The sequence below is a fragment of the Pteronotus mesoamericanus genome, unplaced genomic scaffold (genome assembly GCF_021234165.1).
Source record: "Pteronotus mesoamericanus isolate MK-2021 breed Mesoamerican mustached bat unplaced genomic scaffold, CSHL_Meso_final contig_32, whole genome shotgun sequence".
NCBI lineage: Eukaryota > Metazoa > Chordata > Mammalia > Chiroptera > Mormoopidae > Pteronotus > Pteronotus mesoamericanus.
Genome location: NW_026555134.1, coordinates 3,732,135 through 3,745,691, shown reverse-complemented (window position 1 = coordinate 3,745,691; position 13,557 = coordinate 3,732,135). Strand labels below are relative to the sequence as shown.

Sequence of the window (13,557 nt, the reverse complement as noted above, 5' to 3'; positions counted from 1 at the left end):
ATTCTGCTTTTTCAGTTGCTTTTAAGTGATTTTCCAGAGACCCTGTTATAAATCTTTAGTTCCCATGGCCACCACTTACATGTGCAGGTCACAGGGTCCAGCAGATTCAGCCTGGGACAATTTGCAGTGGAAAGATCATTTAGACCTAGGAGTTTTCCCAGGAGTCTTCAGAGGCCCTACTCCAGGAGACACGCTGGGCCTGGGATGGTGCCCGACAGTATGAGATTGCCACAGTGTTTGCTTGAAGAAGGAGTGATCACTGACCTAAGGTTACAAGTCAGTGGTTCTGGCCCTGCATTCCCAATAACATTCTTTGTGACTTTTTGTCAAGTGCTGTACTACGTGCCTTGGCTTCATCACAGGGGGCCAGTGAACGTGTCCCCCGGGGTTGTGAGTGTGAAGCAGTTTGAATAGCTAAAGCACAGATCTAAAGCTCTTGCTAGTATTTTCCCTAACCTTAAGACTTGAGTGCCTCTGGAAGCTGAGGGGTGGGGGAGGAAGGCGAGGAGGCAGTTGAAGAAGGTCAGGGCGGCTCAGAGTCACTCTGCTGAGTTATCCATTCTGTGTGCTAAGCCTTATCGGTCTTTCCACCCAGCTGGTCCATGGGATCAGCTGTTGGGTGTGAGAAGAAGCAGTGGAGTATGACCAAAAGCCACTGGCAAGCAAATTTACCATTAGCCCTGGGACACTTCTCTGGGGACAAAAGAGTCCAGTGGAGACACAATGCAAAGTGTCCAGGGGCCCTGCCATCCAGGACAGCAGCAGCAGTCTCAACATCCTCCTCCTCTGTGCCTGTCTTTGGAACACTTCATGCTTGACCCTTACATGTCACCTTTTGACTATGGAGGTTAAGGGCCAAAGGTAAAAGCTTTCTGCAGACCCCTGCAAACCAGAAGCGAAACAGCTCTGAGGACCTCCTCTTTAGTGACCTAAGTGGATTATCAAGTCACTGGCTTCTGTCCAGAGAATGAAAGTTCTGAGACCTCAAACTGATGTTGCATAGGATACCTTGATGCTGTGAGTAAATATGTCTGAACAACCATCTCTGGATGCTGGTTCAGCTCAGTATCATATTTGTCTTCATTTCTAAATCTGTGGGAAATCCTACAGGTAACTGACTCGAGAGTGTAAGTACTAAGAGTCCTAAAGGAGCAACCTCCTTCCCCCGCACCCCACCAGTCCTATCTGTCCTCTAAAGGCCTCATGCTTTTGCTCTGCTCCACTTCTGCCAATACCATCAGTCCAACTTTCCCCTTTCTCTTCTCTGAAGAGAGCGACCCCCTATTACGTGTCCTTATCACCTTCTCTTCATTCCCCGGAACAGCCCAGAGTGTCCATCTCTGCTCACATCTCTCCCTGTTCCTGCTTTTCTCCTCCCAGTCCTGCTTTCTTCTCATTCTTCTAGCACCTCGCATCCTCTCTCCCTTCACCCTTTATAATTCTGCAGGGAGGGGATTGCGTTTTACCTGCTGGAACATAGGAGAGCAAGACAAGGACCACAAGGACCAAGATTAAGCTCCTCATGGCTGGGCCAATCAGCAGAGAGACAGCTGAGAGACAAAGGAGAGTCACTCTATATGTAGCTCTCAAGAGATGGGGGTTGGGTGGGGGACCTGCCTGGTTAGTGAACCTTTCAAGAACAAGAACATCTACTTGCTCCACTGAGCAGTTCAATAACCTAAAGGTCTGACTTTGAACACGATATCTCTCCACTAAAACACACTTCCTGAGTGCCACTTTCTGAGGGCCGGCAGCTGAACTGACACAGTGTCAACAGCCCTATTCTAAGCCCTAATAGGATACTGTGTAACTATATTTGTATCTTCATTGTACATCCATTTAACAAATGCCTACAGTGTGCAAAGAACCATATGGCTACCTTATAGAGTAGACAAAAGTGTTTTCAATCTCACACAGAAATTTTTTCGAAGCCCAGGCAGATATTATTCTCCCATTTTAAAAGCAAAGGTCATGAGGCTCAGGTGAAAGAAATGACTTGCCCAAGTTGCCATGAATTGTAAATGGCAGCCTGACTTACACACACGTTTGCCTAACTCCTAAATACAGAGATAAAGGGCAGCCCAGCCCAGTTCTACAATCTATTCAGGGGAATAAGAGCTTCCCACAGTGCATGGGAAAAGTCCTATAACACCACCACCGTAAGTCCAGGCAGCACACTGTGGCTTGCAGGTCCCCATGGAACATGTGCTACATGCTAGGTACCATGGGACGTACAAGGAATTTATGACAGAGCTCTTGCTTTGAGGAACTAAAGATCAACAGTTTGACAATTTACGAAGTGTTTTAAGCTTTATGAAAGTTCTGTCTGATATTGTATGAGGACTATATCAACAGAACCCAGAATCGGACAATCTGACTTCTGATCTGGGCTCAGTTTGGTGGCCTTTCAGTGAGGTCCTTACTTCACTTCTCTAAATATCTGCTTTCTCTCCTGCAAAAGTGGTTGCACACCCTCAGTGCTACCTATCACCTAGGCTCAGTGTGAGGCCAAATAAATCAATTCTTGTAAACAGTCCTTTAAAGAAGTAGTTTTAAGAGGTCATCAGACCCCTACAGCAGGAGGGGGCATTTAAAACTAGATATGGTAGGAGACAGGGCTCCAACTAGGGAGTGGAAGGGCTGGGACAGGAACCGATTCTTTCGCCACTCTGTCCCATGTGTTTTTCACCACATTAACTATATACATATTAATATATGTATGTATATATAATTTAATCACGTCGGTGGAGTCTGGTTTTCTAACTTCAGGAAAACTGTGTTGTGATTGAGATTACAAATATGGAAAGACTCACAAGAGACGCTCAGAGCAAAAAAAAAGTCCCTAAATAAAGAAAGAATGGAAGACATGAGTTTGGAGGACCCCAAAGGGAAATGGTCAAGCGGGTACAAGTATACAAAGTGGTCCCCTCAGGACCACTTTCTAAGCTGGAGCGTTAAGTCCGCATTCTCTCACCCCGTCTGGCTCTACCTCCTCTTCTCCAATCAACGTCCTTGGCCTCCAGCCCTGCTCGTTCCGCTGTGCCCTTCAGGACCCCGCTCCTTGTGCTTCATGTCTTCTCCCAAGCGAACTCTTCTACCTCTGTGTCCCGGTGAAATGCTGAGTTCTCCTCTGAGGATACTGCTTCCTAGTAGCCTTTGCTGCTTGCACACTGTTCATCTGTTGGAGCTCCAACAACCATGGGACAGGCAAGCCGCATTTCACAATCTCCATGCTGTTTCCAGAACAATGCCAAACATGATCCTGACGCCTCCTTTCCCTCACCCCACCCACAGTGAGTGGATCATTAAATCTTACCAGCTCTGCCTACAACGAACAACTCACACACACACACACACACACACACACACACACACACACACACACCCTGTTTCTCTTCATCTCCACTGTCACCACGCAGTGTGAGGCATCGCCAGCTGCCATTTATTAAATGACTTCCCTGGTAACTTTTACATATTTATCTTTTATCCTTCATGCAGTAACCAAAATGGCCTCTATAAAATAAACTTGAATCACGCACTTGTCCTTTGTAAAAACTTTCACTGGCTTCCTACTGGACTAACACAGGAACTGCTTATGTGGGTGACAAGGCCCAGCCTCACCTGGCACCTGGGTCCTCTCCCCACCCAACCCCTCTCCTGTACCCACGCCCTCTCTGTATTTCATGCCACTTCACTTGTCTCCAACACGCCCAGCCCAGAGGTTGTATACATGGTATTCACTCATCCTGAAAACCTGCGTCACCCTCCTCCAGCCTTCACTTAACACTGACTCATTTAAAGAGATGGTCTCCACCCGTTCCACAGCATGAATGTTCTTGAACACTTCCCACTGAAACTACATTCCTCCTTGTTAATCTCTGTTATAGGACGCTTTTTTTCATTATTAGCCTATGTTAGTATTCTGTGTTCCTGTGTTTTTCTTGATTTAGTATTTGCTTCCCCCACTTGGCTCACGTATATCATATATCAATTAAATCCAGTTTTTTTCTTGGGCTCTGTATTAGTTTCCTAAGGCTGCCATAATAAAATACTAGAAACTGGGCAGCTTTAAAGAAAGCAGAAATGTATTGCCTCACCGGTCTGGAGGCTAGGTGTCTGAAAAATTGGTTCCTTCTCAACCCTGTGAGGGAAGGATCTGTTCTGGGTCTGTCTCCTGGCTTCTGGTGGCCTCAGGCGTTGCATGACTTGTCGATGCTGTTCTCCCTGTGTCTTCACATCATCTTCCTTCTGTATGTATCTGTGTCTGTGTCTAATTTTGCTCTTCTTATAAGGTACATAGCTTTGTCATTAATCTCCTCTTTAAAATATATATATATAAAGTTTGCCCTGGCTGGTGTGGCTCAATGGATTAGTGCTGGTTTGCAAACCAAAGTGTCACCAGTTCAATTCCCAGTCAGAGTGCAGGCCTGGGTTGCAGGCCAGGTCCCCAGGAGAGGATACTCGAGAGGCAACTGATGGATGTGTCTCTAACGCATCAATGTTTCTCTCTCTCTTTCGCCCTCCCTTCCCTCTCTTTAGAAATAAATAAATAAGATAGATATACACACACACACGCGCGCATGCACACACACACATACACATATATAAAGTTTTGTATAAAACTTTATAAACTTTTATATATATATATATATATATATACACACACACACACACACACACACACACACACACACAACTTTATGGTAAAATATATACCACAGAATAGTCACAGAGATGTAAATTACAGCATAGGGAATATAGTCAATAATGCTGTGAAAACTATATATGGGACCAGGGAGCACTTAAAATACTAAGAGGACCACCTTGGAAAGTACATGTCTAACCACTATGCTGTGCATCTGAAACTAATACAGAATAATATCGAATGTAAACTGTAATTAAAAATAAAAATAAATGGAAATGGGGACATTTGGAAAAATTCTGAAAGAACATTCAAAAACAAAAATAAAATGAAACTCTTTGAGAAAAATAAAGTGTATGTTTGTGACCTTAAGAAACAAATAAAGCAAAATATATAACACATAACAAAAGACCCACCAAACAAACATGAAGCTCCACACATTGTCACAAGGTCAGCCCCGTGGCAAACACCCCAAGGCTGCGACACAGAGCTCTGCACCTCCCAGACGCCTCCATCCACCTCCACGCACCCCAGTCAGAATCCCTCCACGCTCCCCCTTCCTGATTTTTATTGTGATCATGTCCTTAAATTTCTTTACCCTTTTAACACCAATGGGGCGTCCTTATAAACTAAAATTTCATCTTGTCCATTTTTTATTTGATATATCCTCTTGGTCTCTTTTTGCCTATGTGTTCTCCCTCCTGCTCTCTTACAACTGATGTGTTGAAGAATTTAGGACACTTGGCCTACAGAGGTGATCATAACCCAGGTTTTCCTGAATGTGTGCCCGCCCATGGTGCGGTCTCACCTGCGACTATGTCCTCATATTTTCTGAAAGTTGGCAGCTGGATTCAGAAGCTGGATCAGACTCAGGTTCAACAGGACTACAGGTTTTCCTGTGTCTTTTCATCAGGAAGCTCAGACTATCTGGTTGTCTTTCTTGTCTGTGCTTTTGGTAACTGTTGACACTCAATGCCTAGATACGTGAATTCATCAAGGGTTGCAAAAGGGTAATATTCTAATTGCCAATGGTATTTTTAAGAGAGAAAAAGAAAAAAAATTTTAATTTGTATGGAGCTACAAAAGACCCCAAATACCCCAAGTAATGCTGAGAAAGAAAAATGCTAGAGGCCTCACCCTTCCTGATTTTAAACTATAGTAATCAAAAAGTATGGCACTGGCATAAAAACAGGCACTGAAACCAATGGAACAGAATCAAGAACCCAGGGATGAGTCCATGCAGGTATTGCCAACTAACATTTTACATGGAGAAAAGACTCTCTTCAATACATGGTAAATAATAAAATAAAACTACATCACTCAAAAAATTAACCTGAAATGAATGATTTAAATGTAAAACGTGAAACCATAGACCTCCTAAAACAAAATGTGGGGGGAAAGCATCTTCACATAGGCCTTGGCGATGATTTTGTGGAATGACACTTAAAGCACAAGCAACAAATAACAAATAAACAGGTGACTCCATCAAGCTAGAAAGCTTCTTCACAGCAAAGGGAATGATCAAAACAAAATAAAAGACAACCTACAGAATGGGAGAAAATACTTTCAAATCACTCATCTGATAAGAGGTTAATATCCAAAATATATAAGGACTCATACAGCTCAATAGCAAAAATTTTGAAAGATCAAATAATCCAGGTAAGAGATGAGGAAAGGACACGAATAGACACTTTCCCAAAGCATATGTTCGAATTGCCAACAGGAACATGAAATGTGTTCAGCATCACCAATCACTAGGGAAACGAACATCAAAACCATAATGAGCTATCACATCACACCTGCAAGTATGACTATCATCAGTCAGACAAGACATAACAAATGACGGCGAGGATGCGGAGAAAGGGGGGCCCTTGTGCACCACGGACACTGCAAACTGGTACAGCCCTGTGGAAAACGGTATGGAGGCTCCCCAAAAATTAAAAATAGAACCACCCTATGATCCAGCAATTCCATGTCTGGGTATTTATCCAAAGGAAGCAAAATCCCTCCCCTGAAGAGATATCCACACCCTCGTGTTCATTGTAGCATTATGCAAGAGAACACAAATAGATATAAATTCTTAGATTCAAATCCTGAGAAAGAAAATTTTTTCAAAAATCTACATCTGGACATACCAGCATTCTCAAATTTAAATTTTTTTAACCTCACAATAACCTATTAACAATACTGATACCAAAACCTAAGGACAAAGAAAGGTGGGATATAACAGATGAAAAAATTATGTCAGCTTTAGCAAAGGCTGCCGATTGTGTGCCCCAGGATACTCTCCCCTACTGCTGTTTAGTAATCAGCCTGTGTTGAGGGCCACTAGGCACTTTCATTCTTTAGATGTAGCTCAGCAGTCTATTTACTAATGAGCTTTATAAGTTCACATCTCCTAACAGCTGTAAATACTGAAGCCCACAAATGAGATTTGCGTTGCCAGGCGGAAACACCTAAGACCCCACCTAGCTTTCAGAGAGAAGAGCTCTAAAGTGTGCTTGGCTGTGGCCCTTTGGCATTGAATTTTGATGCCGTAAAAATGGGTACCTAGAGCAAGTTTAGACTTGTTATAGCCCCCTGAGAGTAAGTTGAGAGTTGTTACAGCTCCTTGTCTCTTATCATTATGTATCAAGCCCCTTTGCCTTTTCTCCTTGTAAATGTTGTCATTTTTCTTGTCTCAAATGCTCCTTTTGCTAATGTCCATGTAGCTTCGCCAGCTTTCTATTGAATACAATTTGTTTGTGGTGATAGTTAGGATGTGGTATGAGGTAAATAATGAGAAACTGATTCTTTTCTGGCCAAACCTTCATCAAGGTAGTGGCGAGCATGAAACACTCCAACTGCGTGTGTCCTCCAGCGAGGCACGAGGGCCCAGGCAAAGCGCCCTTCCTAGGACCTATCTGAAATGCAAATATCCCAACACCATGACGACTGTTTCTCAACCTAAGTTAACAAATTGTGATGCTTGTTTCATAGATCGATCCTATGAGCCTGGTTTACGTGACCCTGGGAGATGGGTATGCTTTGGGGGAGTAGAAAACTAAAAGATAAACCCTGGGTAATGGCAAATGCACAAATGCAATGAGTACCCCAGAGTAGGGCCTCTCTTCTTCAGGTATTGACATTACCACTCCCCTCAACCTCTGCGTAGGCTTTGCTTGTACAATATCATATTCCTATTAATAATGTTTAGTGGACGCTACTCACTGGAGCAAAGTTCCCAGGAAAGAGGAAAGCCAACAAAGGTGTTGCTTAAAGAGCTGACTGAACTGTTGAAAAGTCTTCTACCTTCCTGAATTCTAATCTTGACCCCTGAGTCCATCCGGCACAGAACTGTTCAACAAATCTACCCAAAAGATGAATCAGACCTTGTCATTTCCTTGCACTGCAGTTGATGGTGCCTCATTAACACTTCCTGTCTACATTTGTGAAACTTTCACTCATGGCTTTTTGTGACTTGGCTTTGCCTCCCTCTCCAGCCTCATCTGTGACCCCACATCCTAGTGATGCATAAATATGTGTCCATACCTGCACACACCATACTCTTCTACTCATCTGTGCCCAAATCCTGTGTATCTATTGAGTTTCCCCGAAGCCCTCTTTCCTGTTCTTCCTGGCTAACTCCCTTCCTTGCCTCCCCTAAAGCTCAGTTTGGTGTCCCAAGTTTCCATAACATCATGTACATAAAACTATGATGGCTCTTTCCTTACTGTATTAAAATTATAACCATATGAAAGATATAACTGTGGGGGCAAGAATCTTACCTATTCTCTCTGTTCCTGGAACCCAGCACAAAGCCTGGCAGAGAGTGTCACAAATGTTGGCCACATGGAACTGAACTGAATCTGCCCCTCTTTCTACCCCCCAGAGCTCTCTATTTCCATGCCCCATGCTGATTTCTCCTCCCCAGCCATAGCGATCCTGGCCCTGCGTGTGTTCCCACATTGGGCCTGCACCTCATTTCTTACAGATATGAGACTGAGGAAGGGGGAGGTGGGCTCATGACCTGCCCACAGTTGTAAGTGAGGCTGAATATTTTTCACATGCCAAATTCCTGGCCAGTGTTGCAGAACCTCCTTTCTCTACAGAAATTCATGGAGATGATGACAGCTGAGTTTGCTACAACTGGGCTCAGAAATTTGAGGAGGGGAAAGAGACTTAAAAGCTAAAAAGAAAACATCATGTTCTGTAGACAACCTGGCAGAAGCTAAGAAAGATGTCAACTAAGCCTGGGGTCTTCTGGGCATTAGTCCCAATGGTATGAGGGCATCTGATCTTAAAAGCAAGCACCGAGGCCTTTCTTCCCTGAGTTTAGCCAGTGGCTAGCTCCAAGCCAATATCCCCTCACAGAATGTCCTAAGGCTCCACACAGAATCAAATCTTGCTCCGTGTAATAAATTGATTCACCTGATTACACAGTTCCTTCCAGGCAGATGTGTCTATCTCTTGATCACTTGGGACAAGTAGACCTCACTGTCCTCTCTGAACTTCTTCAGGTACAGAGTGATTTATTATCTTCATGTCAAATTAGGTTTTATGTATACCAACTAGATTCTTCCTGCTTGGGTTTGGGCTTGGGTTTTGGTCTGAAGTCATCTCTCAGAGCTTGTTGGGTCTCAGAGACACTGAAACTGTAATCTTAACCATCACTGTAAGCCCTACCCTAATATACAGGTAAAACATTAGGGAAACATGGTGAGAGGGTGGAGGGTTCTGGACCATGCCCTAGGAAAGCCACAATTTAAATCAGCTTTTTGCCAGTAATCAGAGAGTAGTGTGCTCAAGCCCTTCATTCTTCTGGTCTGAAATCCCCCAGTTGCTAAGGAGCAAGCAGCAATATACTCTCATCCTCTAACTTCCATGGGTTCTCCCATCAGCTCTATAGAGCAGACTGGGCCCTACTGCAGCTCAACCACCCACCCCAGCTTGAAGAAGGGGTCTCCACATCTCCTACAAGAAGTTCTAGGCTCTGGGGTCCCTTCATCAGACATGACTGGTTACCTCATTATGATAACTCTGATCTTCCTTTTAGCATGTGCGCTTCCAGCTAAGAGGATGGATATAAATTCAGCTGGGCCATGGGAATGTGTTCCAGATCTTCCCCAGTTGATATCTCCAAGGATTCTCTAGAGATGGGCTGGATGTGGGGACAAAAGTCCTACAGGAGGAGGCTGGCTGGTCTAGGCAAATGCATGAGCCCTCTTTAAAACTTGTGATCCTGTGCTCTGTCGTGAAACTTTGGGTTCCTGGTCAGAACCTCAGGACTCCCCACTCCCAGGTGGCCTAAGCCCCAGAGATTAGCCAGGGGGGTGGGGCGAACTCTGGGTGTGCACTGGCATCTTCTGGGATTAGCGGCATGGAACTCAGGCCCCAGGAACTTTCACTGCACTCCAGGAGAAATAGTCTCTTCCAACTTTACTTTGAACATAACATGAATACACTGAGCCTTTAGCTCAAAACAACCTGCATGCCACAGAGGCACATGTTGGTGTGACCGGGTCTGAACCTCCACAGTTCATATGATAAAGGGCCGAGAATTCTAGGAAACAAAGATGGAGGAGGAAAACACCAAAAAGAAACCCACTAAAGGGAACGGAATGAAGCCATCTGTGCTTCTCTCGCAGTTTTGCCCAAGAAGACCTCAGGCAAGAAGCAGGAACACTCAGCACAATTGGAGAAGCGCCTGCCCAGAGGCTAGAATGGCAGTTTAATCAAGACGGCATGGGTGGAAAGGTAAGGGTTCACCCTCATCACGTACTGATCTCCAAGGCACTTTAGATCTGCTTTTCAGAATTGTGTGCAGGAGGGGCTCAGAAGTACTGAGAAAATGTTGGGTTCATACCTCCCATATTCTCTAATGCACTATTGAACAATTTAAAGCGTGTGGAGAAGGAGAGAGTTCTGAACCAAGAACCAAAAGAACTGAATGTTTGATGGCAGCATAGCCCATGGCTTCTTTCCTTTGTGCAGCCCATTCACCAATTAAAGCCTTGCTTTCTCCGTCTCTAAAAGGATGAGGTGGTACCGCTGAGGCTGAGCTACATCTATGGTAGCAAATTGTCAGAACACAGCCTGCACCCTACAAGCTGGAATGCATGCCAGTGCAGGGTCTCCTGGAAGCCTTCCATGGGGTCATGCAAGGGAATCCTCAGCCCTGACCTGGCGCTGACCTGCTGACTTCTCTCCGGCTAGCCCACCATCTCCCCTCACCTCCCATTCCAACCCGCAGCAGTGCTCTCAGCTGTATACGTATTATTGGAACCAGAATTAAACTCTCCCGGTGATGTTTGACATTCACTAAGAAGTCTGTGGGAGAGCTTCTGTACAAGAGAAAACAAAACAGCTATGTAATAATAACAATGAGGGAGAGGGAGGAGGAGGGACCTAATCTATGCCAGGATGACTGCAATGCATTTTGTAAGCTTTATCTCATTCCATCCTCAAAAAATCCCTCCTAACAGTGCACCTTGTAAGAACAGGAAGCTAAAGAAGCTCAGAGATGCTAAATAATTTATCCAGGGGAAAGGGACCGCGAAACACAGCGTAACCAATAAAGCCATGCTCTGCTTCCCCTGTACAGACGCAGAATGCTACGGCCACGGGCCACTGGGGTACAAGCCTGCCTCCAGGCACAAGGATAAAACCAATGTTAGTGTGCCCTCAACTCTCAGTCCCCCCTTCCACCACGTTAGCGGGGACAGACCCAACGAGCCTGCCTTAGGGCTGCATCCCTCTAGCTCCGGGGAAGCACTGTCATGCTCCACCCCAGACATGGGGCATCTAATCTGGAACACAGCACTGTACTGGCTCTTTCTGCAAGAGACCAAGAGAGAGCTCCAATCAACTCCAAAAAAGAGCAGCTTTTCCCAGAACGCTCAAAGTTTCCAGAGGCTAGCCACCATTTCATACAAGCCATTGGGAAATACAGCCCCTTGGTGAATTTTTCTAGGGAAAGAGTTCCTGTCGCATATGCCTCAGGCCAGGTGACTAAATCTGCCACCCAAAGAGAAGGCTATTCTTTTTCTTTTTTTTTTTAATATTTTTGTTTATTTATTTTTAGAGAGAGGGGAAGGGAGGGAGAAAGGGAGGGAGAGAAACATCAATATGTGCTTGCTTCTTGCGTCCCCCAACTGGAGACCTGGCCTACAACCCAGGCACGTGCCTTGGCTGGGAATTGAACTGGCGACCTTTTGGTTCACAGGCTGGCAGTCAATCCACTGAGCCACACCAGCCAGGGCAAGAAGGCTATTCTCTCTCTGCTTTGTCTGAGCACCTCCCTCACTTTTGGTCAGGCCAACAGTTGACACCTTGGGCCCCTTTGTTTCTTGCAACATGGCAACTTCTTGCTTACATCCTTTGTGGCCTTCCACGAAGCCTGTGTTTTATAACATCATTTCTCTGGGCCCCCGTGTCCTCAGTGGGACTCTGAAGGAAAAGAGAAGCAAAAGTGACATTTTCCCTGCCATTTTTCTACCAAGATACATTGGAAGTTATAGGGAAAGTGTTCGAGCCTCGGCATGGACGACACCTGGTCTCTGCCCCCGTCCTGTCTTGACTGAATCCCTTGTTCCATGATTTGTAGAAGAGAAAGTAGCATGGAATGGCCCAGAGAATCTTTCCTCTAACCCTGAATGAGCCTGTCTCCCCTGGGTGCCCTTCCAGGTAGAATGAGGCCAGCCCCACCCAGGCCCGCCCAGCCCTATAAAGGAGCCTCCCAGGCAGCCACCTTCAGGAATTTCCAGCTCTGCTCTCCTCCGAAATGAGACTCTGTCTCTCTGGGTTGCTCTTCCTCCTGGTGATCCTATTGCCTCCAGGTAAGATGGCAGGTACAGGTCTGATGATGAAGGTGGGGTTCTTTCAGGGACCCTGGAACTTAAAGCCCCTGTGGATATAAGCCCAGCAAGGAGAACCCAATATCCAATGTACCCTCAGGTTAGGAATGGGACTGGGTTAGTGGTCTTTAGCCTCTGCCCCCTTTTCCTCTGTTGCTACATCCTGAATGTTTGCCAAAGCTTGAGAGAGGGGAGCCAGTTCAACAACGCACAGGCTGCTGTTCCACTATCCAAAGTCCTCTTTCCCTCCCCCTCCCCCAATCAGCCTCAGACTCCATGGCCCTCGCTGGAATGTAGAATGGATGAGAAACAGTCCAGAAGTAAATCGCAAAAATAATAAAGCGTCCACCAGGAAGAGAAGGCAGGCTTAGGATTTCTCCCAGCCTCTTGAAGACTGATTTTTCTTTTCTATGTTTTGTTTTGTTTTTTCCCCTAACCATCAGGGAATTGCTTGTTTGGAAATGATGGAGTAGAAGTTCAGGCTTGCAATGACATTGGTGGCAGATGTTTTCTTGGCTGTAAAATTGGATGGAAATGGGTTTCCTTCTGCTACAGCGTACTTTCTTGTTGCACAGAAATAAAGAAAAACCAGCCCCCCCAGGTCAGAGAGTACTGACTTTTACTTCCTGGATCCAATTAAAAGGATATGTGCATAGCTAAAAAGACAAAATCTTCCATCTGTGTGTAAGCATCATTAATGAGCCATGGTAGCCAATGCGGGACAGACTCTGACCAAATTACTGCTAAAATTTCGGAAGTATTTTGTAAAGGGGTATTGCAGTGAAAGGCATTTCCTGTTAAAGGACACCTCTCATCCTCAAAAAGAAAACCAGGAATGATCACTAGTCCACAGGGGTAGCCTCCTAGGGCATCAATTTGGGATTAAGGCAAGAAATGTTCTATGATGTCAGGTGCCTGTATTTGCTAATTTAAATCTACCCTCTAACCTAAAGAAAAGGAGAAGTAGTACAAAAGCTCACAAAAGCAATAACAATGCAATAAAATTAAATAAAAACAGAAAATAGCCCTAGCTGGTGTGGCTCAGTGGGTTGAATGCCAGCCTGCAAAGCAAGGCGTCAC

At 45.1% G+C, this 13,557-nt stretch overlaps 1 protein-coding gene across 1 annotated transcript; it reads left to right on the top strand.

The window, feature by feature from the left end:
• Positions 1–12,404: 12,404 nt before the first annotated feature.
• DEFB136 (defensin beta 136) lies at positions 12,405–13,093 on the top strand. Its single transcript, XM_054575972.1, has 2 exons — positions 12,405–12,459; positions 12,921–13,093. The coding sequence occupies exons 1-2, from the start codon at positions 12,405–12,407 to the stop codon at positions 13,091–13,093; spliced, it is 228 nt and encodes a 75-aa protein (XP_054431947.1).
• The last annotated feature ends 464 nt before the right edge of the window (positions 13,094–13,557 follow it).